This window comes from Microtus oregoni, unplaced genomic scaffold (genome assembly GCF_018167655.1).
Source record: "Microtus oregoni isolate MIOR12 unplaced genomic scaffold, Mior012 000117F_ref0000505, whole genome shotgun sequence".
Lineage (NCBI taxonomy): Eukaryota > Metazoa > Chordata > Mammalia > Rodentia > Cricetidae > Microtus > Microtus oregoni.
This window is the reverse complement of record NW_024544746.1, coordinates 1,035,167-1,060,284: the sequence shown is the minus strand read 5'-3', so window position 1 is coordinate 1,060,284 and position 25,118 is coordinate 1,035,167. Positions and strand designations below refer to the sequence as shown.

The following is a 25,118-nucleotide window of genomic DNA, read 5'->3' as shown; positions in this document are numbered from 1 at the left end:
TATATAAACCAGTCTGACACCAGCCAAAGTATATAGACGAGCGGTGCCTCACAGAACCTTCCGAAGGGCAGCTTGCTGATACCTGTGAAAACAGGAAGCCAACGCTGGTATGGCAGGGGGCAGTGACACCAAATTTTTTTTTATGAAGTGTTCCATCTGTACCCGCTCTCTGGATGGTCCTAAACCATACAAACTCGGTTTCTCTTTTCAGAGGCTGTGCTGATGAGGTACCCATGTAACAGGGCACTCTACTCCCATCTCAATGACCTACAGGTCTGCCCTGCAGCAGGTGCAGGACCCTAATCCCGTTATATACTCAGGATGAGAACATCTGGCTTCATTACACATGGCTCTGCTCTTTACAGATAGAGTACAACAAAATTAGTCACTTTTATTTCAAAGAAACAGTACAAACAAGTGTGCAAAATTAAGTTTCATGATTAAATACACATAAAGTAACATGCATACTTGACATCAAATCCACAGTTAGCCGATTACAGGAATATGAAGGAACTGGCAGAACTGAGAACCTGCTGCTGGGCACAACTTAAATGTTTGCAACCCGAAATCAAAACCGCAAAACCGAGCTTCTTAGAAGATATGTAAAAAACTAAACATATACCTCGAGTGGCACAGAAACACGGAGCCTGTAGCCTGTGTCAGTACCAGGATGTGCCTGCCATCCCCAATGCTAGCGTGTGTTCCTGTGGGTGTTGGAGAGATGAGACAGGGTAGACGCCACACACAACTGGCAGCTACAGGCACATGGAAATTGCACTGAGAAGGCCCCTAAGTTAAGTAATGCTTTCTTCTGGAAGTGATTTTTAAAGTCTATGTGTTACTTTGTTCCCTAAAGGTAATGGGAAGTTCTGTTTTAGCCCAAACTAAACCAGGAGACCCTGCCTCCCTCGCAGCCTGAGGACTGTGCCTCAAGCGGGATGTAACTCATCCTGTTCTCTGGCAGGTCTGGTGAGAACCCCAAGCATGTGCTCTGAACAGTGCTCCTCACGTGTGGCGGAAGGTTCTCTACCCTTCTGGAGTGATGTAGGACGTAAGCCTGACACACTCATCCCTACCAGCTTCCACTGACTCGTGCTTGGACAGTCCCCAGGGACTGCAGGGAGCCTGCTGGCATGAAGGTGTGGTGGTGTCACTAATGCTAACATCACAGCTGAACTAAAGGGTGGTGGCCAGCAAGAGCCTGAGATGCTCAGAGCCACAGAGTCTGCAGAACCATGAGGACGAGTCCTTTTGATATGGGAATGAGAAGCCTTGCTCAGGAAGGCAGACAACCACGTATGGCTTCGAGACCAAGGTCCTCGAGAGGGTCCTTGAGCCCCTCACCCACAGGCCTGGGGCACTGGCACCAGCCCCAGGAGTCCACAGGGCGCTGGGTGGTGGCATCAGCTGCACTCACAGGCAGAGTCACAGCTTGTCATCGGTCATCTCCAGGAACTGTGCACACACATCACGGACACACTCGCCCTTGGGATTGAACAGGAACTTGTAGTAGCTGCCGTCTGCACAGATAGCTGGGAGGGGAGACCACATCAATACATGAGCACAGTTACAGCCCGCCAGGGTACATGCTCATCTAATGAGGACTGGCAAGTCACCTTCACAATGCCCAGATCTACCATCAAAGCATTCCTGGGAAAATGGAAGGGTACTAATAGCATCCTAAATGCTGAAGGCTTTGAGTAGGCCCCACCCCAGCCACAGGACTTGGTGCAGTCTGGACCACATGCTGAGGCCTCCCACACAGATGAACTAACTACTCACCAATGACTGCATTGGGCTCTGTTCCAAAGGCACAGATGCATGGGGAGCCTGATGGAACCTGGAACTTGGAGAAGCTCCACTTGGAGCTGAAGTATTTTGGAAGGAAACTGGCTGATGCCAAACTGTAAGCACAAGAAGAAAAGAGAGGCTTTACATTCACAAAGACAGAGACAGAGGTGTAGCTGGCTTGATACCACAGCACTGCTGAAAATTCTGAAATTCTTTTACAGCTCAGAGCTGTTGTTATTATTATTATTATTTAGTTTTCTGAGGCAGGGTTTCTCTGTGTATAGTCCTGGCTGTCTTAGAACTTGCTCTGTAGACCAGGCTGGTCTTGAACTCATAAAGGTCCACCGGCCACTGCCTTCCTGGGACTGGAGTTACAGACAGTTGTAAGCTGCCATGTGGGTACTGAGATTGAACCAGAGCCCCCTGGAAGAGGGGTCAGTGCTCTTAACTCATGAGTCACCTCTCCAGCCCTGGACGGAGTGATCTCATTTCTTATATACAAAGTCATGGTTCTGTAATAAGACAGCATGGCTCTCGGCACAGGAAGGGGCACAGGCTCTCTTGCCATCAGATTAACCCTCGACGAGCATGGCAACATTCAGGAACTAACCTGCCCAGAACCAAGTGTCAAAGAACCTGACAGTAATGGGGCCTTGGAAGTAGAACAACAGGTGCAGGATCATTCCACATTCACTTTCAAATCCCACAAACACCTAAACTGACATCAGATTTGCCCTTACAGGTAACACAGGGAACTCCTAAAACCCACCTAGACTGTTTATTCCTTTTTGGATCTTCAGCTGCAAAGATGTGCACAGTGCCGTGATCACTGGACACACAGATGAGAGAAGCGTCCTGATTGAAGTTGATGCTGCAGAGAAACCAGACAGGGCTTGGGTCTGTGCAGATACAGAGAACCAGAGAGATCCAACTCCCTTGTTGTCAACACACACAATGCACTAACTAGCCCACATCCCAGGTCTCAGCACTGTCGTGTCAAAAGCATTCACCATGGAACCAGGGATCACTCTCTGTTCACCAGTGCCCCTAGGCACCACTGCTGATGCCTGTGTGCCAGTGAATGGTGTGGGGTTTCCTGAGAGGACCTCCATGCCAGTTTCAGGAGGTTCAGGTGAGAAAGGCATACCCTGCCCTGAGGAGGTGGCTCCCAAGTGTGTCGTAGCAGGCAATGGCTATATGCCTTCTGTGCTGACAGCAGACATGTAGGGGAGTGTGCCTAGGGCCAGGGCACACAGGTTAAACTTCCAATCTCAATACCCACGGGCCAGAAGTGGCCAGGGTGGTGGCAGGCTCTTGCTGTAGCCATGGTATGAAATGCTGCCTGGCTGGGCTTTAGCACTACATACATTGTGGACCCTTAAAGGAGAAGTGTTCACTCTCAAAACGAAACAAACTGGCTACAATAATTATAGACAAACCAGCAAGGCCTCTACCATAAAGGGGGAAGTAAGCACCACAGGGAAGGAAGTTGGAATAGAGGGAGATGGGAAGAATTTGGCAAACATCCATGCTGCAGCAGGAGAGGGAAGGCCCATAATAAGAAGTAAAATCAGTAATAAAAAGAGCTGAAACCCAATAACCTAACAGCTCAGCCACCCCCTCCCACCTGTGCCGCCACCCTGGTTCTACTGCTCCCAGGGTGAAGCCCTTACCAATAGATATTAGCCGCTTGAGATCCTCTTCGTAGCTCCTGGACTAAATGCCCTGATGAAGTATCAAATATTCTTATAAGGGTCCCCTTTGAAAAACAGTGAAGTGTTTCATTATCAACAATTTGTAACTCTGTCATCAATCTGAAACGATTTACATAAAGACCCATTGGCCCCGACAGCCCTGTATCGACTCGCCCACAGCACCTAGAATCCAGTGTGTCTCTTGTCTGCTAGCTCAGGCACAGCGCAGGAGGGGCCACAAGACCATCCCCCGCCTGCTGCAGGTCCTCTCCACAGGCACCAGGCCCTCTTCCTTTCAGGAAATGAGGCAGCACAGAATGATAGGAGAACTTACACACCAACTGCACCAACCTCCCTGAGCAAGAACTGTGCTCAAAAGACTCAAAACTTAAAAAAAAAAAAAAAAAAAAAAAAAAAAAAAAAAAAAATGTTTCCTTAAAAGTGAAACATAAAAACAGTTTTTGTGGACGATGACCTGGCAACCTCTGGAGATGCCTCAGGGAGGGAAACTGCCACAAAGTGTCCTAAACAAGCCTGACAGGCACTGGATCCACCTAACCAACCGCACTGCTCAGTCCTATCAATGGCAAGGCCGTACGAATCCAGTCTAACAAGATGAAGTTCAAGTAAATTCTAGAGAAGAAAACATTAATTACTGCAGAATCCAGTGTTCTAACAGTATTCATTAAAAATAAACTTGTTAAAACAAACAAATACTTGGAAGGCAGAGGCAGATACATTTCTAGGAGTTTGAGGCCAGCCTGGTTTACATAGTAAGCCCTTGTCTCAAAACAAAAATGAAAAACAAAACCCCAACCACCAACAGCCCCCACCTACCCCTACCCAGAGTTACTAGTTTATCTGGTTTTTGTTTTGTTTTTGATACAGAGTCTCATACTGCACCAAAGGATTGCCCCAGCTGGTCCTGAGGCCATAATGCTCCTGCTTCAACTCCCCTGCCTGTTTGTTTCCAAGTGCTAGCATTACAGAAGTAAGCCATTAAGCCTGGCTATAGTTACTAGTTTTATAAATATTACATTAAATGAGTGACAGAATGGAATATAAAAAGGTTTCTAACTGGCAAAATGAAACAGCCTGACGTTGAGTAAAATGCTTTTACATAAGAACATATTTTGTAACAAATAGGTTATATATCTACATATATATAATAGGTTTCATATATATATGACTATCACGTATTTACTGAATACTTGGATTTTTGTTTTGTTTTGAGACAAGGTTTCTCTGTGTAATAGTTCTGGCTGTCCCGGAACTCGTTTCGTAGACCAGGCTGGCCTCCAATTCACAGACATCCACCTGCCTCTGCCTCTCAAGTGCTGGGATTAAAGGTGTGCACTATCACTATTTACTGTAGTAATACTTATTACTTATTACAGTAAGCTGTACTTACTGAATATTTGTATCCATAAAAAGGCTGGAGCTGGGCATGGTGGCACAGAAGACATCAAGTTCATAGCTTGCCAGGGTTACACTTAGTAAGGCTCTCAAAATAAAAATAAAACAAAACACTCCCCCAAACTACTGAGTTACAGGTAAGTCTAGGCTACATAGTGAATTCCAGGAAAGTGTGGAACATACAGAGACACCTTGTCCTAACAAAAGAAACACTGGCAGCATGGTTTACTGTGGCATATCGGTTGTTACTCCTGGCAGGTAGCTGTGCCTTGCTGCTGTCACCCATCAATACAAGAACGATACCATATTACTTAAATTAGGGGGCAGAGGCAGGCAGATCTCTGTGAGTTCAAGGTCACCCTGGTCTACAGACAGAGTTTGAGAATAGCTAGGGATACACAGAAAAACCATTAAAAAAAAACTGTCTCAAAAAAATCAAAACAAAGCAAACAAGCAAGCAAATAAATAATTAAACCAAATTTCTGCTGGACTTGAGGCACGCACCTTTAATCCCAGCACTCAGGAGACGGGGCAGGAAGATTTCTATTAGTTTGAGGTCAGCCTGGTCTACAGAATGAGTTCCAGGACCCTCAGGGCTGTTACACAAGGGAAACCCTGGCTCAAAACAAAAATAAAATGAAGGAAGAAAAGAAGGATGGAAAGAAGGAAGAAAGGAAGGAAGGACGGAAAGAAGGAAGGAAGGAAGGAAGGAAGGAGAAAAGAAAGGAAAATACCAAAATTCAGAGTCAAGTTTGTAATGAATGTGTAGTTTTATTGTCACTATAAAGCTGATAAGAAAATTCAAGTCAAATCATCATAAGCTGACTCTGGGGTCAGCCCAGTGTGTGCATAAAGCCTGAGTTTTATCTAAGCCACACTGGTAAATATACAAAGTTCTGCCGAGTTGAGAAAACAAAAAAGATCACACATGTCCCACATTTCTAATGGATTCTGATGTGTGTGTTCATCTAGTGAGGGTGTCCACAACTGTATATACACAATTAGAGGTCAAGGGTAAATGTTCGGTCCTTTCTCTATGGCCCTCAACTTTATTTTTTGACCCAGATTCTCTCACTGAAGCTGGGTCTCATTATTTCAGCTACAATGACTGGCTAGCAAGCCCAACAAGGGAAGTACTTACTGTGCAAGTACCAGGAGCGTACAAAACTCATTTTTATTTATTTATTTATTTTATTATTTTTTTTTTTTTTTTTGGTTTTTTCGAGACAGGGTTTCTCTGTGGTTTTGGAGCCTGTCCTGGAACTAGCTCTTGTAGACCAGGCTGGTCTCGAACTCACAGAGATCCACCTGCCTCTGCCTCCCGAGTGCTGGGATTAAAGGCGTGCGCCACCACCGCCCGGCTACAAAACTCATTTTTAAAAAGTCAGGAATGGCACACATCTGTAACCTCAGCGCCAGGGATGTGGAGATGGCGGGGTCACTAGTGTTCACTGGTAGTCAGCATAGCTGACTTGGCAAGTTCCAGGCCAATAACACACCATCTCAAAAACATGGCTATGTGAAGAACATCTGAAGTTGACCTCTAGTCTCCACACACGCATGTGCACACGATCACCTGCATACGTGTAACTGAGGTGTAGGGAGTTGAAAATGAAGAATCTAAGGGTAAAAGAATTTTTAAAAAATCCTTTGCCAGATAAGCCCATCCTACCGACACCAGTTTCTATTTATTTATTTATTGTTTGTTTGTTTAATTTTGAAGACAGGATCTTATACATACCAGACTGGCCAAGAATTGATTCTTTTATCCCCACCGCCTAAGTACTGGTAACAGGTATGCATCATTATGGCCCACCTCCTTTTGTTTTGAGGCAGGGTCTCACTGTGTAGCTCTCGCTGGTCTGCGTGGACCAGACAAGCCAAGTGCTGAGATGAAGGCATGTGCCACCACCAGACCAGGCTAGCCTGGAACGTCTAGAGCCTCTGCCTCCCAGTGCGGGGACTAAAGGTGTGCACCACCATGGTTAGTGTAGCTCTGGAGAGCACATTCAGGGAATTGTATATAGTTAGGTAGGCATTCTATCAACTGAGCTACATTCCCAGCTGAGAAAAACCCCATTTCTAAATCTATAAAAACAGTCCTTGTCTAAGAGGCTGAGGCAGCTACCTAGGCCTCTTGGTAACCAGGACAGGAAGAAGTAGACTTGCTAACTCTCTGCTGTTGTCCACAGATACACTGACCACTGCTGTCTATTAACAGCAGCTCAGGAAACAACTAGGCAGGGCAGAGTCTAACTGTGACTTCTCCCAGAAGGCTGAATCCACTGATAGAAACACCACTGGCTTGTGGGCTCACTTTAATTAATAATTTCCTACAAGGTGAAGTTGGGCTTACTGTCCTAAGTGGAAACCATAGTAAAAAAAAATACTAATTTTCAGAAGCTTATGCAGTGGTCAGCAGATAAAGGTACTTGTAGCACAAACTTGGCAACCAGAGTTCAATGCCTGGAACCCACACAAATACAGAAAGAAAACCAGTTCTACAAAGCTACCCTCCATCCCTCACGCTCCCCCCTCAAATAATCTAAAAATAGGTATAAATTTTTGGTTTTCACTTCAGACAAAAATAAAGGACAACACGGTTATGGGGGTTTGAGTGAGCAGCATTCCCCTATAGGCTCAAATGTCTTAACACTTAGCCCCAGTAGCTGTTACTGCCTGTGGAGAGTATGGAATCTTTAGGAGCTAGAAGCTTGCTGGAGGAAGTACAGCACTGGGGTCGGCTTTGGAAACCCACTGCCCACCCCCATGCAACCTCTCAGCTTCATCTGTTGTTATGGATTCTCCCTCTGAAAGTCAAAACAAACCCTTCCATGGCTGCTGCTAGTCATAGAGCTTTATCCCAGCACCAGAAAGGAACCAACAGAACGGTCAATGTGCCAAAGTCTCATCTGTGGTTAAGTCAATGAGGAAGTATCCTTAGGCAGTATCACCAGAAAACCAAGACCTAAGTCCGCCTCAGTCTTCCGAGGGCCCCGCTTAGCAGTCTGTCTTTACTGGGTTTGTAAGGAACAGGAAGTAAAGCAGACAATGTTGGAGGCCTGGCCTAGACCCCGACCCACAGTCAGATCTCACTGGCATGGAGGCCTGCACTTACTTTTTCAGATGCAGTTGCAATTCGTGTTCCCTGCAGGTTGAGAGCAATGCAGCTCAGGACGCCCTCATGTGCGGGAATGTCCACTGGTGGCTTCTCGGTGCTAGCCAGGTCCACAAGCTGTACGTGGCCGGTGTGAGTGCCGGGGAAGGCGAGAAGGGAGTTGTTACTGTTGGGACACAGGACACAGAGACCTATGCAGAGACAGAGAGAACTGGTTGGAAGACGACACTGGCTAAGCCTGTTTCCTCAGCCACAAGTCAACTATTTGTGGAGTGTATCGACCTTGGAATAGTCACTGACTGGAAAGAGTCTTGGGGCTGACCAAGCTGCTGCCCACGAGACCTGCTTACACAGGGAACAACTGCTGAACAATTTACTACTCAACACATTTATCTATCAGGCGTCCGTCTTCCATAATGCCAGCTACTGAGAATACAACAAAAATTACAGAATTTAAGAACTACTCCATCAGCAATAACACAAACTCTCAAATACTTAGAGTCAATCTAGACAAAGATGTAGCACAACATGCAGAGACCCAGACATACTTCCCAGGGCCGTGGTTGGAAAAGCCAGCTTTGCCTGTGTCTAACTCATCCACAGCCTTCAAAGACATAGCTAAACCCTCAGCACACAAGCTGACAGGGAGGGTTATGAGGAAGAAAGGTCCTAAAAGACCCCCCCCCCAAAATGCACAAAAAATGTAAATGTATAAAGTAAGACCAGAAGATTAATTTTAAAGTTTCAGCAATAATAGCAGGGTGGTACCAGCATATGGATCACTGGAAAAGAATGGAGAGTCCAAAAGAGACTTTTGATTCTTACTCATCAAAACAAAGGGAACCAAAGTAATGTAATACACAAGACAAAAACAATACCCTGTATCAAAAACAATGGTTCTCAGCAGGGTGCGGTGGAGCACAGCACCTGCAAAATCCTAGCACTCAGGAGGCTGCGGCAGGAGTGTGTGTAGGAGGCCAGCCTAGGCTATGAGAACCTGTCTCAATAAACACAAGTACTCAGAGAGCTGAACATGTACTTCCTGGCTAGTGTGTCAGCTACTCTGGGAGCTGAGTCAGGAGCAGCCGAGTCCTGAAGTTCAGGACTAGCCTAGCAAGACTTCACTCAAAACAAACAAAAAAGAGGTAAGAGAGAAAAGGAAAAGAAAAAAATGAAGGGAAAGATGGGGTAAGCATGCAATTTATAGCACAACATGACTGAAGGGAAATGACCATTTCTGCGACAGTATGAGGGTGAGGTTGGATACGTAAGTCAGTTACAAAAAGTTTACTCAAAAAAGAAGAACAAAAGGCCAGAGCTCAGCAGCTCCCAGTGTGGTTAGCTCCGGAGGCAGTCAGCAGAGGAAGAACCCCAAGACTGTGGTAAGGGTGTGGCATCCAGGATGCTAAGGGAGCTCGGGCAGGCAGGGAGGAAAAGCTAGCACTCCCGCGCTTGTCTGAGTGCTCACAGGGCACCCAGCCTCTTCTGTGTCCCCACTGCTGCCTTCCTCTCCAGTTCTCACCTTTAGGGTTATAGCAGGTTTCAAAGACGTGCAGCTGATGGGGATTGTGTGTGAATGTAAACACCTTAATCATGGAGTCCAGAACCACAACAATTCTGAAAAGAAAAATGCAATCAGAGCTCCTCTCCTCAAAAGTAAAATAAGCATTTTGAGATTTCTTTTTTTTTTTTAATTTTTTTTTATATTCATTTATTTATTATGTATACAATATTCTGTCTGTGTGTATGTCTGCAGGCCAGAAGAGGGCACCAGACCTCATTCCAGATGGTTGTGAGCCACCATGTGGTTGCTGGGAATTGAACTCAGAACCTTTGGAAGAGCAGGCAATGCTCTTAACCACTGAGCCATCTCTCCAGCCCGCATTTTGAGATTTCTGTTCCCACTGTGAAACTCGGAAACACAGGATACCTCACACAAAAATGACTGGGCTAGTTTTTATTTTTTGTCAGGGTCTCAGCTGGCTTCAGTCTCAAATTGACAGGGGTCCTCTTGTCTGATCCCCGAGTGCTGGGACTGTAAGTGTCTATCAACACACCTACTTTGTGTTATTTTTTTTGAGTTAGGGTCTCATACAGTCTGAAGTGGCCTTGAACTTGTTACATACTCGAGGGTGGCCTTAACTCTTTATCCTCTTGCCTTCATTTCCCAAGTGTTGAGATTATAGGTGTGCGCCACCATTCCTGTTACAAACAGGTCCAATGTGGCCAAGAAGGCAAAAGCATAGGGGCTGAGCACAGCTGGAAGGGCCCACTATCCTTCAGAGCACAGCTGGATGGGTCCACCATCCTTCAGAGGTCACTCTCAGAGGAACTTCATGAGCAGACAGACATCTCAACTAGAGCATTAGCAAGGTGAGACACATCACAGAATTACACTCTTACTCTTAAAACATTTCTATAATTAAGGAAATTGTACCAGGAGTTGTGGCACAAGCCTGAGAAGCCCCTCCTGCCACCTGGAAAGCTGAGACAGAATAGAAAGACTTTAGGGCCAGCTTGGGCTACCTAGTTAAAAAAAAAAAAAAAAAAAACCCTGATCAACAAACTAAAACAAAAACAGAACAAAACACCACCCAAAAAATTTCCAAGTAGAAGATTATTAGCTTGGGCCAAATATTTGCATTATTACAGCCTCTAAACACTACCATAACTAAGCTAAGAATGATGCAGGAGCAGCTCCCACATACACTCAACTCTACAGCTGACATACAGGGAAATCTTAGGAACATGACACATAAATCACATCAAGTGAAAACACAAGGGATAGTGATGAAGCTCTTCCTTCTCCCAGTCAACAAGCTAACAGGGTAAGCTATGTAAGGCAAGGCTGGGCAGGGCCGGCTACTTTCAGCAGGGAAGAGTCAATGACAAGATCAGCTTCCAAGTTCTCCTCTACACGGGACACCCAGTAAAAGGTAGCAATTGACGAAGCCCAGCTGACACTGCGGTGGTGCTTCACATGCAGACCTGGGGACATCCCCATGCCTACCCAGAACATCCCTCTGCAGAATCTAGCAGCCAATCAAATTTTCAGCCTTCTTCAAGGCAGAAGGAACAAAAACAAAAACAAAGTAAAAAACAAACAAACAAAAAACAGTGACAAAAAAAAACCCACCCTCTTCTGCTATGGGTCATAAACTAGTTACTGACATTTCAATACACTATTCCACAGAAAATCACTGTATCTGTTTTTTCAGGAAAAGAAACTCCACTTAGAAAATTACCACTGAGCCGGGCGGTGGTGGCGCACGCCTTTAATCCCAGCACTCGGGAGGCAGAGGCAGGCGGATCTCTGTGAGTTCGAGACCAGCCTGGTCTACAGAGCTAGTTCCAGGACAGGCTCCAAAGCCACAGAGAAACCCTGTCTCGAAAAACCAAAAAAAAAAAAGAAAATTACCACTGAACCCACCTATCTCTCCGCAACTTGACAGCTTTGACCTCCGTGGAGAACTCTATCTCGATGACTGTCTTCTTCTTCAGGTCATCCCAGATCATCACTGAAACACCAGAGAGTGCATATGGCGTCACAAGTGGCCCACAGTGCAGAGCTGCAGGTGGCATCTGACACGTGAGGCCAAAAGGCAGGGTATGGCCAGGCTTGCAAGGCTAGGTGGAGCTAGCCCTCAGAACCCTTCCCGACTCACACAAGCACAACCAAGGTCTTAGGAAACCTACCTGTCGTACACACTCAAGCCTGCTTCACCTGAATGAGCTAAAAAGCAAGAGTGACGATAGTGACTCGTCGAAGTGTTTCAGTGCCAGAGAGAGTGAAGAGGGGGCTGGAGATGGCCTGGTGGTTAACAGTGCTTTCTGCTCTTCCAGTGGACTCAGGTTCAGTTCTGAGCACCCACGTCTGGTAACTCACAATCACCTATAATTCCAGGTCCAGGGACTCCAATGTCCTCTTCTGGCCTCCTCTGGCACTCACAAACATGTGGTGTACACTCAAATACACATGTACAGAAATAGATTTTTAAAAACCGGCTGGGAAGATAGCTCACTGTTGAGTATTGTCTAGCATGCCTTTGGAGGCCTAGGTTCAGTTCCTAGCACCATAAAGAAAAGGAGAGAGTAGGGGGGAAAGCAGGAGAAGGAACCGGCAGGTGGCAAAGAGAAGGCTCAATAGGTAAAGTTTCTGTGCTGAGTCTGATAACCTGAGTTCACTACCTGGAACCCACCGAACCCACATGGTGGAAAGAGAACCAGTTTCTGAAACTTCTCTTCCTTACCCCATGCATAAATAAATAATTTTTAAAATCTTTAAAAATGATGATAGGTAGTAGGGAATATAAGACTTAGCACAAAGAAAAGGGGAGGGGCAAGATCCCTACCCATAACCACACTACTTTTTCATCTCTCTGCTCCTGATTCTAAAACAAAGGCAGAACTGCAGGGCCAACCTCACCTGAGTGCTGGCTGTTTCCCGTGTGCATAGAGCTCCACTGAGAACGGCAAGCCTAGGACCCATTATCACCTCTGCCTCTGTACATGGTCCCCTTTCTTTCCTTTTTGGGAACTCGGTAATAGAAACAAAGCCTCAAGACACCCAAGGTACTTTCCCGCCCTCACAATCCTTTCTTTTTTTCCTATATCAGACATGAGCTATTCCAATTCTTTACCAGAAACTAGCTTACCTTCCCAGTACACCCTCAACTACCACTTAGTTGCTGTGGGATAATGCTCTTGTATCTTGTAAAGATTTGTCAGTCTTTTTGGTTTAATAAAACGCTGACTGGCCAGTAGCCAGGCAGGAAGTACAGGCACGGCGACCAGACTAGGAGAATTCTGGGAAGAAGGAAGGCAGTCTGCGGTCACCACCCAGATGGAGAGGAAAGAGATGAGAATGCCTCATTGAGTAAGGTACCAAGCCATGTGGCTAACATAGACAAAAATTATGGGTTAATTTGAGTTGTAAGAGCTAGTTAATAATAAGCCTGAGCTAACAGGTCAAGTCAACCAATTTATAATTAATATAAGCCTCTGTGTGTTTTGCTGGGACTGAACAGCTGCAGGACCAGGCAGTACAGAAACTTCCATCTACACTTAGTCTCCCTCATCCCCAAGACACGCCCCACTTCATTCTCAAGTAACCCTCCATCTTCCCTGTGCTTTTTTCTCTCCTTCTTTTCAGGTCTTTTCCCCCCTCACGCTTTCTTCCTTCAGATGGGATCAGCTGTGCTCACTTCCTCCTTCTAACAAAAGCTAGATTAAGCTCAACCAAGGGTGTGATGTCTACAGTGAAAAGAAATTTTAGGAGGGCCATACCTCTCAACTGTAATTTCCTCTAACATATATATATATATATATATATATATATATATATATATATATAACAACAGATCCACACCAATACTGTAAACCATGCACCCACAGCCAACCTGGCTCTTTGTTCTATGTGAACAACAAGTTAATGTTTCTATGAGTCCATGGCTTTCAGCAGGGGAAAAAAAAACTTCCCTAGACTTTGCTTTACCAATCACAGTTACACCACTACCCACTACAGGTGAAGCAAACCTCAGTCATTAACAGTTGACCTCCACCTACTCTCTGGAAGCTCCTTTTCCAGTGGTTTTCAACACCCCAGAGGACTACTAGAGAGGCTCTCACATGGTTACAGACATAAGACGCTCTACAAAATTCAGGCACCAAGACATACATGGCAAGGTTTTAAAGACAGGACTACTGTACCTTTGTTGGGAGGATATTTCGGCTTTTTTCCACCACCAACTAAAGCTAAATAGTTACAGCGAAATAACATTTCCACGTGGCCAACTCCTCCTTCTAAAAATTCTGAAATGATAATTTAAAAGTTAAAATGTTTAGCAAATGGGAAAGTGACACCATGCAACGCTAAGCACTCTACTCATTTATTTACTTGTTTTTGAGCCGGGTCTCACTATGAAAGCCCTGGCTCTAAGCCCTGCTTAAAACTTAAGAGCTCTGCCTGCCTCTGCCTTCTGAGTGCTAAGATTAAAATACGTACCACCACAGCTGACCTAGCCAGCATTTCATTCCCTCACTATTTCAAGTGTGCGGGTGCTTTGCCTGTGTCACATCTGTGTATGAAGTGTGTGCCTGATGCCCGCAGAGGCTAGCAGAGGGTATTAGGAAATCCTGGAACTGGAATCGTAGAAAGTCGTGAGCTGCCATGTGGTGCTAAGAATCAATCTTGACTGCTGAGCCATCCCTTCAGGCCCTAGCATTTTAATCTTAATCATCAATTTGTAACCAAATACCATCTGAAGTAGAAATGGTGACTACCTCAGAAAACAGTCAGGCTTTCCTGACTTCTCTCAAGTTTCTGTCATTGTGAGCAAGAGTCTCTTGAGAGCTAAGAACAAATTCCCTGAGAAACTAATTGAGTAAAAGTGGAAAATGTGTATGTGTGTGTGTACACACATATACCTAGATAAAGCTCTCTCTTTTTCTCTTTTTCTTTAAGACAGGGTCTCTATACAACCCTGGCTGTCCAGGAGCTCACTATGTATTCCAAAGTGGCCTAGATCCTCCTCCTCTGCCTCCTGAGTGCTAACGGTGTGCACCACCACAACCAGCTCCCAAATTCATATTTTAAGATGCAACAAGTTCTATAGATTTTGGAGAAGTAAGCAGTTGTGGTGCATACCTGTAACTCCAGTACTCAGGAGGCTGAGGCAGGAGGATTAAGAGTGCAAGATGGCTCAGTTGGTACAGAGCTTGCCATGCAAAGCCCGACTATCTGAGTTTGATCTCCAGAACCTTATATAAATATAGAAGAGAACAGAACCCACAAAACTTTGACTTCAGCATGTGCACCCAACACTGCACATACTGAAGAGCACAAAGCTAGTTTATACTATATACAAAGACAGTCTCACAAGTAAATAAACCAACAAATGGAAGAAGTATACTAGAAGCCCTAAAGCGAAGGCTAAGTCAATCCGTGATTTCACGTGTGGGGTGTTTATGTGTGTGCATGAGAACTATTCTAACCGTCTGTTGTACTAAGAGATGGGAAAGAAGGGAGGGTGGGTGGGTGGGTCAGCTGATCACAAATAACTCATTACTGTTAACGCATTACTGTTGAATCACAGCGATTGTACTTTTAGTATTGATGTCTGTATGGTTAGTTGTATGTCAACTTGACACAAACAAGAGTAATCTGAGAAGAGGGAACCCCAATTGAGAAAATGCCTCCATAACATTTGGTTGTACGTCAGCCTGTAGAGCATTTTCTTTTTTTTTTTTTTTTCGAGACAGGGTTTCTCTGTGGCTTTGGAGCCTGTCCTGGAACTAGCTCTTATAGACCAGGCTGGTCTCGAACTCACAGAGATCCACCTGGCTCTGCCTCCCGAGTGCTGGGATTAAAGGCGTGCGCCACCGCCGCCCGGCTGTAGAGCATTTTCTTAATTAATGGCTGATTGATGAGAAAAGTCCAGCCCATTGTTGGTGGTGGCACCCCTGGATTAATGGTCCCGAGTTCTATGAGAAAGGAGGCTGAGCAAGCCACAGGGAGTAAACCAGTAAGCAGCACCCTCCACGGCCTCTGCACCAGCTCCTGCCTCCAGGTTCCTGGCCTGTTGAGTTTCTGCCTTGACTTCTATCAACGGACAGTTACGTGGGCTATAAAAGTTGAATAAACCCTTTCCTCTCCAAGTTGCTCTTGCTATGGTGTTTCATGAAGGAATAGAAGACAGTGTCTGTTTTCAGTCCGAGACAGGGCTCTCACTCTGTAGAGAGTGCGGAGATTAAAAGCTCACACCACCATATCCACTGGTGCTTTATTAGTCAGGGCCCCACTTTACAGCTAGAACTCACACTTCTCTGCCTCAGCCTCCAGAGCACCAGGATTACAGATATGTGCAACTTCAGCGGGATGATAATTTCCTTTTATAGAGCTAAGATAGTACTGGAATCAGAAAATTTAAAACCCGACTTTGGAGAGAAATGGTTATGATTCTTCATTTTCTTTTTTTTTTTAATATTTATTTATTTATTATGTATACAATATTCTGTCTGTATCCCTGCAGGCCAGGAGAGGGCACCAGACCTCATTACAGATGGTTGTGAGCCACCATGTGGTTGCTGGGAATTGAACTCAGGACCTTTGGAAGAGCAGGCAATGCTCTTAACCGCTGAACCATCTCTCCAGCCCCATGATTCTTCATTTTCAATAATTTATCTAAAATTTGTTCACTTATTGTTAATGCTTTATTATCCCAGTAGTTAAGGACCAGGAACTGACAAACATTTAAGAAAAAATATATAGGATGAGAAAGTAAGCTGAAAATAACTCTACTTATCAAAATTAATCATAAAAATGAAAAGCACAATTATTTTATTTACCTATACAATTTCTAGTTCCAGCTTTTGGAAATTTTTATTTTATGAAAACACAGACTAAGGAGCTAGAAAGATGGCTTAGCAGTTAAGAATAGTGGCTGCTCTTCCCAAGGGCCCAGCTTTGACTGCCAGCACTTGTAGCTCTCAACTGCCTGTAACTCCAGTTCCAGGGAACCCAATGCCCTCTTCTGGTCTCTTGTGAGCCAGGCATGCAAGAAGTACACAGACATACATTCATTACACACACACACACACACACAAATTTTAAATAAAAAACAAACAAAACATGGATCAAGACACCAAAATAGCTAGGCGTTAGTGGTGGAGGCACAGGCAGGTGGGTCTCTGAGTGTAAGGCCAGTCTGGTCTACACAGCAAAACCCTGTCTCGGGAAAAAAAAAAAGATATTGAAATAAATAGGAAGAATTATAGTTTATCATTATAAAGAAAAATTTTCTCTTTCCAGACTGTTTTGTTATGAAGCCCTGCTTGGTCTTGAACTCACTCACAATCCTTCTACAGCAGCTTTCTGAGCGCTACGATCTGAATGCCAGGGTTACAGATATGTGCCATTAAACCCAGCTATTATTAAACCCAGCTATTAATACTTCGTAAATGCTGGACATTTACATAACTGGGATTAAACCCATGATCTGATGTCTCTAGTTTTACATTCAGGAAGAAAAGTGCATTAAATACACCTTATTCTTCCCAGCAGAGGTAGCAGGACTGAAGATGTGAGGAGGAAGAGAAACATGGTCGCCCCGTTTACAAAAGGTCAAGGTCTTCTCTCTAGACTGAGGGCTAAGAGGGGGAATTCAGCAAACGATCGCCATACCGTACCTTGTTTCTCTTTTTCTTTGAGTGGATCGGTGTTATAGACTCGGAATCCATTTTCCATTCCACATGCAAAACATCCTAAAGTAAGAAACATGGAAGAGACATGTTAATCCCCAGGGCTGTTGCCAGCAGAAGGGGTCCAGGGAAGCTTCTGTCACATGTTCAAACCATATATGCTGTGTACTAAGCCACAGCGACCTGGAATGTACTTTGGATGGGCATTTACCATGTAGTTTCCCCGCTCTGGGCCCTTCTCTGGCATTCCAGTGGGCCAGGTTTCTGCTTAAACACCGGACACACCTCTCACTAGCGCCAGAGTCTCACCAGACTCCCCTTGTACAACACAGTGCTTGAGTGCTGTGTCAGGTAGAATGTTAGGGATGTGCAGTGCTAGGAGACAAGGTGGGGGCTGCTCTTTTCCAGCTCCACGGTGACCTCCTCGAGAGCAATCCTGAGGTCTCCCAGGACCTCACTCTTGATTGTTCAGACTCCTCAAACTCCTGTCACAGTCACAAGTAGTGACTGACTTAGGACATCCCAGTCAGACACTGTCTCCAAGTCACATACTGAGATTGTCAAGGTCCAAATAAAAGGTACTGCTAGGAACTGAAAAAACACCCAGGACGAGTGGTGGTGGCACATGCCTTTAATCCCAGCACTAGGGGGGCAGAGGCGGGCGGATCTCTGTGAGTTCGAGGCCAGCCTGGTCTACAAGAGCTAGTTCCTGGGAAACCCTGTCTCAAAAAACAAAACAAAACACCCAAAAAACAAAAAACCACCCAGGTCTCAGGATGATATGGTGATTCCTATAATCATGGCAACATAAAACTACACTAACTTCAACTATTACTGAACTCAAGCTTCAGCTGAGAGAAGGAAACCAAACACTTCATCTTTTCCTCCCAATTCAATGGTGCAGTTTGGTTCCTCACAGCAGTGGGTTAAGGGAGGCAAAGGTTCTCTGTGGTACCAGCTCTAGTCCACGCTTCACCTCCAGAGACAGAGAAGACACCTGCCTGCCTCTGGCCTCTGCATGAACAAATGATCTCTAAACCCACCAAGAGCAGCCAGTCGGTGATGGTGCATGCTTTCTATTCCCAACACTGGGGAGGCAGAGGCAGGAGGATCTCTGAGTTTGAGGCCAGCCTGGTCTACAGAGTTCCAGGACAGTCAGGGCTACACAGAGTAACCCTGTCTCAAAAACCAAACCGAAAAAAAAAAAGTCGAAACCAAAACAAAAGAAAACCAAACAACCAAAACAAACAAAAACAATTCACCAAAAAACAAAAAACAAAAAAACAAAACACCAAGAGTAAATCTACAAATCAGTATAAGCCAAACCAAGTTGTAACAGACTCAATGCATAATGCTACTCTAGCCAGAGACCTTGGGACTCCTGATCCTCCGGCCTCCACTTCCCCAGTGCTGAGATTACAGGACTCTACCACCATCCCTAGTATTGGTCCAAACCCATGACCTCATGAGAGCTAGGCATGCACTCCATTAACCGAGCTACATTCCTGTGACTGAGTAAGAATGGCCCCCATCTGTCCATGTGCAGCTTTCATTGGTTAAAAATAAAGAAACTGCCCTGGCCTGTTGATAGGGCAGAACTTAGGTAGGTGGGGAAGACGGAACTGAATGCTGGGAGAAGGAAGGTGGAGAGAGACACCACAGAGACACCATGGAGCCGCCAGAGACAGACATGCTGAATCTTTCCCGGTAAACCACTGCCATGTAGCGATACACAGATTAATAAAAATGGGTTAAACTGAGATGTAAGAGTTAGCCAATAAGAAGTTAGAGCTAATGGGCCAAACAGTGTTTTAATGAATACAATTTCTGTGTGGTTATTTTGTGTGTAAGCCAGCTGGGCGGCCAGGACAAACAAGCAGGCCCCTCCATGCGACAATTGGCACCAACATGAGGGACTAAATCCACTTTAAACACCTGAGAGAGCTTAATTTTAAACACAAAAACAGAGAGTTTAACACAGCTTTTTGCTCTTTACTGGCTCCCTTAAGGGAGATTTTCCTGACTCAGCCACAGCAGGAAAAAGTAGCGGTTTTAAAATGCCGGCTGTCTGGGCCACTGCCAACGCGAGCCCTGACTCTTTTAGGCAGGTCTGGCTACAGAGCATCTGAGTTGGGTTTGTGAGCAGCATCTGCATGCAGCTTGCTTGATGGCATCTGGACTGACAGTGTACCTGGAACTGGAGCAGTGTGCTCGGCTCAGAGATGAAAGCAGCTCCACCATGCTGTACTGTGCAGAGCTAGCTGAAACTACCATATATCTCATAGTAATAGCGCGGCTTAAGTTTTAAACTGGGCAGGCAAACAGGTAGTACCGTATTACCCCTACTAATGGCACAACTTGAGTTTTTAAGAAGCACTTATCATTTTAAGAAGTGCTCCTGGACAGTCAAGAATTACAGATTCAGACATAAAAGACCTCTAAATGGGTGACAGTGTTGGATAATGTATGCAGGCTTGGGAGAGAGAGGAAGAGTGTAGAGTCATAAAATAAAGTTAATGCTTAAAAAAGGGGTAAAGTCTTTAAAGAGGCAGAGTACAAATAGTCATAGATTAAAAGGAGTAAAGAAAAATAAGCCACGTAAAAATGGAAAATTCAGAGAGTCTGGATTCTGTATATTATTGTGTTTTCTTTGAATTTTTTTGACTGTGAAGGAGCTAAGTACAGAGAGACATTTCATTGTATGAATATACATGCTAAACCAGCATGTATATTCTAAGGGTATCTTGACTTCAGAATTTGGGTCTAACGACATGTTGCTTGGGGAAAAAGAGGTTCTTCTTTTGTTTTCACAGAAGATGAGAACCTGTGGATTGCTTCCAGGCGAATATGGTTTCATAGACCACGCCCCCGAAAGGTCACCATGAACACCCTCAAAAAATTACTTTGCCCAGCTGCTGACTGGAATGAACCTAGCACACAGGATACACCATGAAAGACCTGATTAACAGCACCCCCAAACAGCAGGAAGCAGTATGGACAAATCTATGCCCATATTCTCAAATACTGACTATAAATGTTTGTTTTTTTACATTTAAAAGGGATATGACATAGATATGAATAATTTGCTTTGGTATGGATCTTGGTTTATTTGCTGTGGGACAATGGTCTGTATCCTGTCAATTATATTTTAAATAAACACTGATTGGCCAGTAGCCTGGCAGGAAGTAGAGGCAGGACAACCAGGCAGGAAGTAGAGGCGGGGCGATGAGAACAGTACAATTCTGGAAAGAGGAAAGCTTATTCAGCAGTTGTGACTCTGCCACAGAAGAAGCAAGATGTCATTGCTGAAAAAGGAACTGAGCCATGTGGCTAATACAGATAAGAATAATGGGCTAATATAAGTTATGAGTCAATAAGAAGCCTGAGATACCAGGCCAACAGTTTATAACTAATGTAGACCTCATGTGATTTCTTTGGGACTTAGCAATTGTCAGGACAGAAACCCTGACATTTATCGAGACAAATTTAAGGTCAATTTTGTTATATTTATATTTCTGATCTTGATTAAGGCATTGTGTTTGTGCAGCCCATTTAAGAATGCAATGTAAACGGTAGTCATTTATAATAAGTCAAGACTGTAGTCATGTTAGTTAGGTTTTCTGGATATATAGATATATTTCAGTTAGTTATTCTTCAAATCTTTCAGAGACCTTCAGAATATGGCATTTAAATGTTTTAATAACTTAGGACTTTTCATGACAATGAGACACGTCTGCTCCTGGCAGCACCAGTTACTCCAAGAAGAGGATGGGCATTGAAGAGACTCCTTATGGAGTTGTTTAGCCATTTGGGCAAGAAACTGCTCTTGCCTGGATTGCTTAACTGGACATGCAGGACCCACAGAGAAATGACTGCTGAACTTGCCTAAAGGTGAGATGATCCTTCAGGGTTCCTGCTTCATGAAAGAGTCTGCGAAACATTCTGCAGGATACAGAAGAAAGTGACTGAACTGTCTTTGAAATTTCCTGCTTTATGAAAAAGTCTGTTGGATACTATGGGCCTGTAGGCTGAAGATGGATGCCTCAATGATACAGAACTTTGGGTGACTGTCCAGGAGGTGAGATGACTCTGTCAATTCTAGAGTTTTGGAAATTGCTTACAATGCACTTCCTGTTTACTTAGGTAATAGTATATCCTTCTGGAGTCTTTGATGGAGTTGAATAATTTATAGTTATAGTTTTCCTTAGTTATGATAAAAGATAAAGTAGATATAACTACTGTAACTGCAATTCTTGCTTGATAATTGTTTTCTTATATGTAATTTTACTATGTTAAAGTTAAAGCCTTCCTTTTTGTTTAAACAGAAAAGGGGAAATGGTGTGGGAGGTTCTTTTGTCTATGTGCTGCTTTCATTAGTTAATGAATAAAGAAACTTCCCTGGCCTTGTTGATAGGGCAGAACTTAGGTAGGCGGGAGGACTGGACTGAATGCTGGGAGAAGGAAGGTGGAGAGAGACACCACAGAGACACCACGGAGCCGTCAGAGACAGACATGCTGAATCTTTCCCGGTAAGCCACTGCCATGTAGCGATACGTAGATTAATAGAAATGAGTTAAAATGAGATGTAAGAGTTAGCCAATAAGAAGCTGGAGCTAATGGACCAAGCAGTGTTTTAATGAATACAGTTTCTGTGTGGTTATTTGGGGTGTAAGGTAGCCAGGCGGCCAGGACAAACAAGCAGGCCCCTCCATGCAACACCCATCAGCTCATATATTAAATACTTGTCTAGTTGGTGTAACTGGGAAAGATTTGGAGATATGGGCTTGTTAGACAAGGTGTGTCACTGTCAAGGTGGCTGGCTCATCAGGGCAACAGAAAAGTAACTACAACAATTTGCCAGCTCAAAAGCTATTTTCTTTCTTTCGTTTTTGGAGACAGGGTCTCTTTGTGTAGCCCTAGCTATCTTGGAACTCACTCTGTAGACCAAACTAGCTTGAAACTCAAGAGATTTGCCTGCTTCTGCTTCCCAAGTGCTGGGGTCAAAGGCATGCACTGTCATGCCCAGCTAAAAGTGAATTTCTCAAGGAATTGTATAACTATTAATTCTGTAAAAGGTTTTATTACCAAAATTTATTTTAAAAAATACTGATTTTTTTTTCCTGCTCTTAAATTCAGAATGTTTGGCCAGAGGATGCCCATTGTACGTCTTACCCCTACCACGCTGTGCTAACTGTGCTTCTTCACAGTCCCCACAATGGGACCACCAGGTCAGTAATCCCAGGCTGCTCTACAACACTGCAGTCTGCTTTCTTCCAAGAACTGCCAGTACCTTCAAATACAAGAGTAAATATGCCCATCTCCAAATCTAAAGGAAAAGCTTCCTACACCTGTCACAAGACAGACATTTTCTACCCCTTAGCTTTGTTTACCTTAGAAACATTATAGCTATCCTTCGGGTTTTGATTATATTGAATGCATCCCTCAAACCTCCTGAAACAGCTAGCCCGTGAACTCCAAGTAAATATATATAGATAAGATACACAATAGTACTACCTACTTAAAATTATTTTTTTTGTACCCCAGCACTTCAAAATAAATTACTTAAAAATTAAGAGGGATGGTGTGAGTATGGTATATGAAACAGGAGGATCAGCACAGTTTACAGTGAGTGAGACTCCATCTCAAAAACAAAAATGGCTAGGTGTGAGGTAAAGGGAGGGGATCTCTATGAGTCCAGAACAGTCCGAGATACACAGTGCAACCGTCTCAAAAATAAACTTAAAGGTTTTTTTTTTTAAGAGGAAAAAAAATCAACTTCTTAGCCAGGGGCAGTAGTAGAATCAGCCTTGTAATCCCACCTACCCCAGAGGCTGTGGGTAGGAAGATCCCTTGGCTCAAGATAAGCTTGGCCAAGAGAACAAGATCCTGTCCCAACAACAGAAATCAAGTTAAGCTCATTTTTCTGGGATAGGAAATCATACATTTGCTTAAGATGTTAAAACTCTTAGAAGCCCAGAATAACAGCCTTTAAGCTTTTCTCTTCCTTTGGGGAGATTTAGAAAAATGTAACTGAGCTGGGCGGAGGGCCTCACTGTAATCATTGCTCACAGGAGGCAGAGGCAGGTGAATCAGAGCTTGAGGCCAGCCTGGTCTACAGAGTGAGTTCCAGAGCACCCAGGGTTACATAGAGAAACCCTGTTCCGAAAAAAAACAAGGAAAAAAAATAGAAAGGGGAACTTGACATCGGAGGCAGGGGTTCCTTGCCCACATCTTTTAGTACAGCACACAGTGATAAAAAAACATCTCCCCCAAGACCCCAAAACTCATAGAGCAGCTCCCAAAAAGGCAAATCATAGACGTCTTTTCATTCTATTGAACAGAAGAAAATACCGGAGGGGAGGAAGAGGGGTATTGCTGGGACCCGCATCAAGATGCCAGCCCACAAGAACCACGACAAACTGCCGCTCCGTGACCGGTAGGACCTTCGACGACACCCGATGGCAACGTAAACGCTTTAAGACCTTTATGCCCAGCAGTAAGCCTGCGTGGTCTAGGCACCCGGTACAAAGTGAGGCTGCCCGCGGGGAGAGGCAGCGCGTCCGCAGGGACATGGGTTGGGGGGTGTGCTCGCCACGCTGTGGTTGCCCTGGCTGGAAAAGCGGGGGGTGGGGATGTCTCCATACAGGGTGGTTCGGAGATCTCCCCCAAGAGTCTGGGGTCTCAGGGCGTGACCGAGGACTCCCGTTAGGGTCGAGGGGGACACTCGCGACAGACAGATCCGGGGCCCTGCAGTGTCGGGGTCTCCCGGAAGGGCTGGGGTTACTGCCACGGAGCCGGGCCCGGAGTCTCACCATGGTCCTGGTTGAAGCCGGCATACAGCAGCCCGTTGCCGTGGGGGTTACACGGCAGAAGGTTCATGGTGCCGTCACGGGGGGAGCGGGGGTCCCTCGCCCCTCAGCACCGCATTCCGCTCAAAACCCGACGATCTACCCCGTCGCGCGGCGCTAGGGCCGCCGCGGCCGGAAGCGACGGTCCTAGGGGCTTGCGTCGTGCGTGTGTCGTCAGCGCGTGCGTCGTCAGTGCGCGCGGGCCCGCTGGTGCGCGTGCGCGCGCGCAGCTTGCGAGCCCAGTGCGCCTGAGACTTTCCAGCCCTGGGAAGCTGGTGGCCGGGGAAAGCCGAGCGCGTCCGTGAGGGGCGGGGTGGACGGATCGGAGGAGGAGCTGCGGAGGGAGGTAGGTGCCTTGGCTCTCACACAGCCGGGCAGGATCGACGGGACCGCGCCCGACACGCCTGCCCACGTCGCAGACTCTCCCGGAACCCTAGCCGCCTTCCCACGGAATGCACGTTCCCCCAGAAGCAGCCTTCTTGAATTGGCACTTGCGTTTTCCAAGAAACGGACCCCCGCCAAGAAACCGACACAGTCGATCTCCTGTGTCTTTCTGGGCTCCCCCAACCGACTGACTCGTCTTCCCACAGATACAAATTCCCTCAAGAGACACCTCCCTCACTCCAAGAGCCTCATAGGACACAACCCTAGTAGGAAAGTTCTCCCCCACTCCCGCCTTCCGCACTAATCACGGGGTGGGGGCTGTTGGTTGGGGTGTCCTGGTCACAGAGGTTTAGACCCCAGTTAGACCACAGTCAACTTGAATGGCTACTATTCTCCGGATCGCTTCTTTCCGCACCGGCCTCTCCCTAACTTTACCATCCTTTCCCCCAGTAAAGACAGCATCTTGGAAGTAGCGAGCCATCATGTAGGAGTCCTGTTCTTGAAGTTTTGGCCTCCAGAACTTTCAAACTGTGAGACTAATGCTTCTGTTATTTGTAAACTATCCCATCTTGGGTAATTTTCTGTGAGAGTTCTTCAGATGACCCAAGATATGCTCATCCATCTCTCTGCCCCATCCAGCAACCTGGGAAAGAAGTGAGTCTCACAGGG

At 45.4% G+C, this 25,118-nt stretch overlaps 1 protein-coding gene across 1 annotated transcript; it reads right to left on the bottom strand.

Moving 5' to 3' along the window:
* Positions 1-366: 366 nt before the first annotated feature.
* On the bottom strand, positions 367-24,210 carry LOC121444141 (WD repeat domain phosphoinositide-interacting protein 3). The gene is made up of 10 exons (XM_041645936.1): positions 24,030-24,210; positions 17,206-17,280; positions 13,729-13,830; positions 11,450-11,537; positions 9,542-9,636; positions 8,020-8,210; positions 3,465-3,550; positions 2,561-2,662; positions 1,783-1,904; positions 367-1,532 (listed from the first exon to the last, which is right to left on the bottom strand). Exons 1-10 carry the CDS (start codon positions 24,094-24,096, stop codon positions 1,426-1,428), a joined length of 1,035 nt encoding a protein of 344 aa, XP_041501870.1. The 5' UTR covers positions 24,097-24,210; the 3' UTR covers positions 367-1,425.
* Positions 24,211-25,118: the final 908 nt, after the last annotated feature.

Coding starts and splice junctions, on each gene's coding strand:
- LOC121444141 (XM_041645936.1), bottom strand. CDS start 24,096: ATGAACCTTCTGCCGTGTAACCCCCACGGCAACGGGCTGCTGTATGCC. Junction 11,538..13,728: donor GAAATATCCTCCCAACAAAG/GTACAGTAGTCC, acceptor CTGGTGTTTCAG/TGATGATCTGGGATGACCTG. Junction 1,905..2,560: donor AAAAGGAATAAACAGTCTAG/GTGGGTTTTAGG, acceptor TTGTGCTTACAG/TTTGGCATCAGCCAGTTTCC.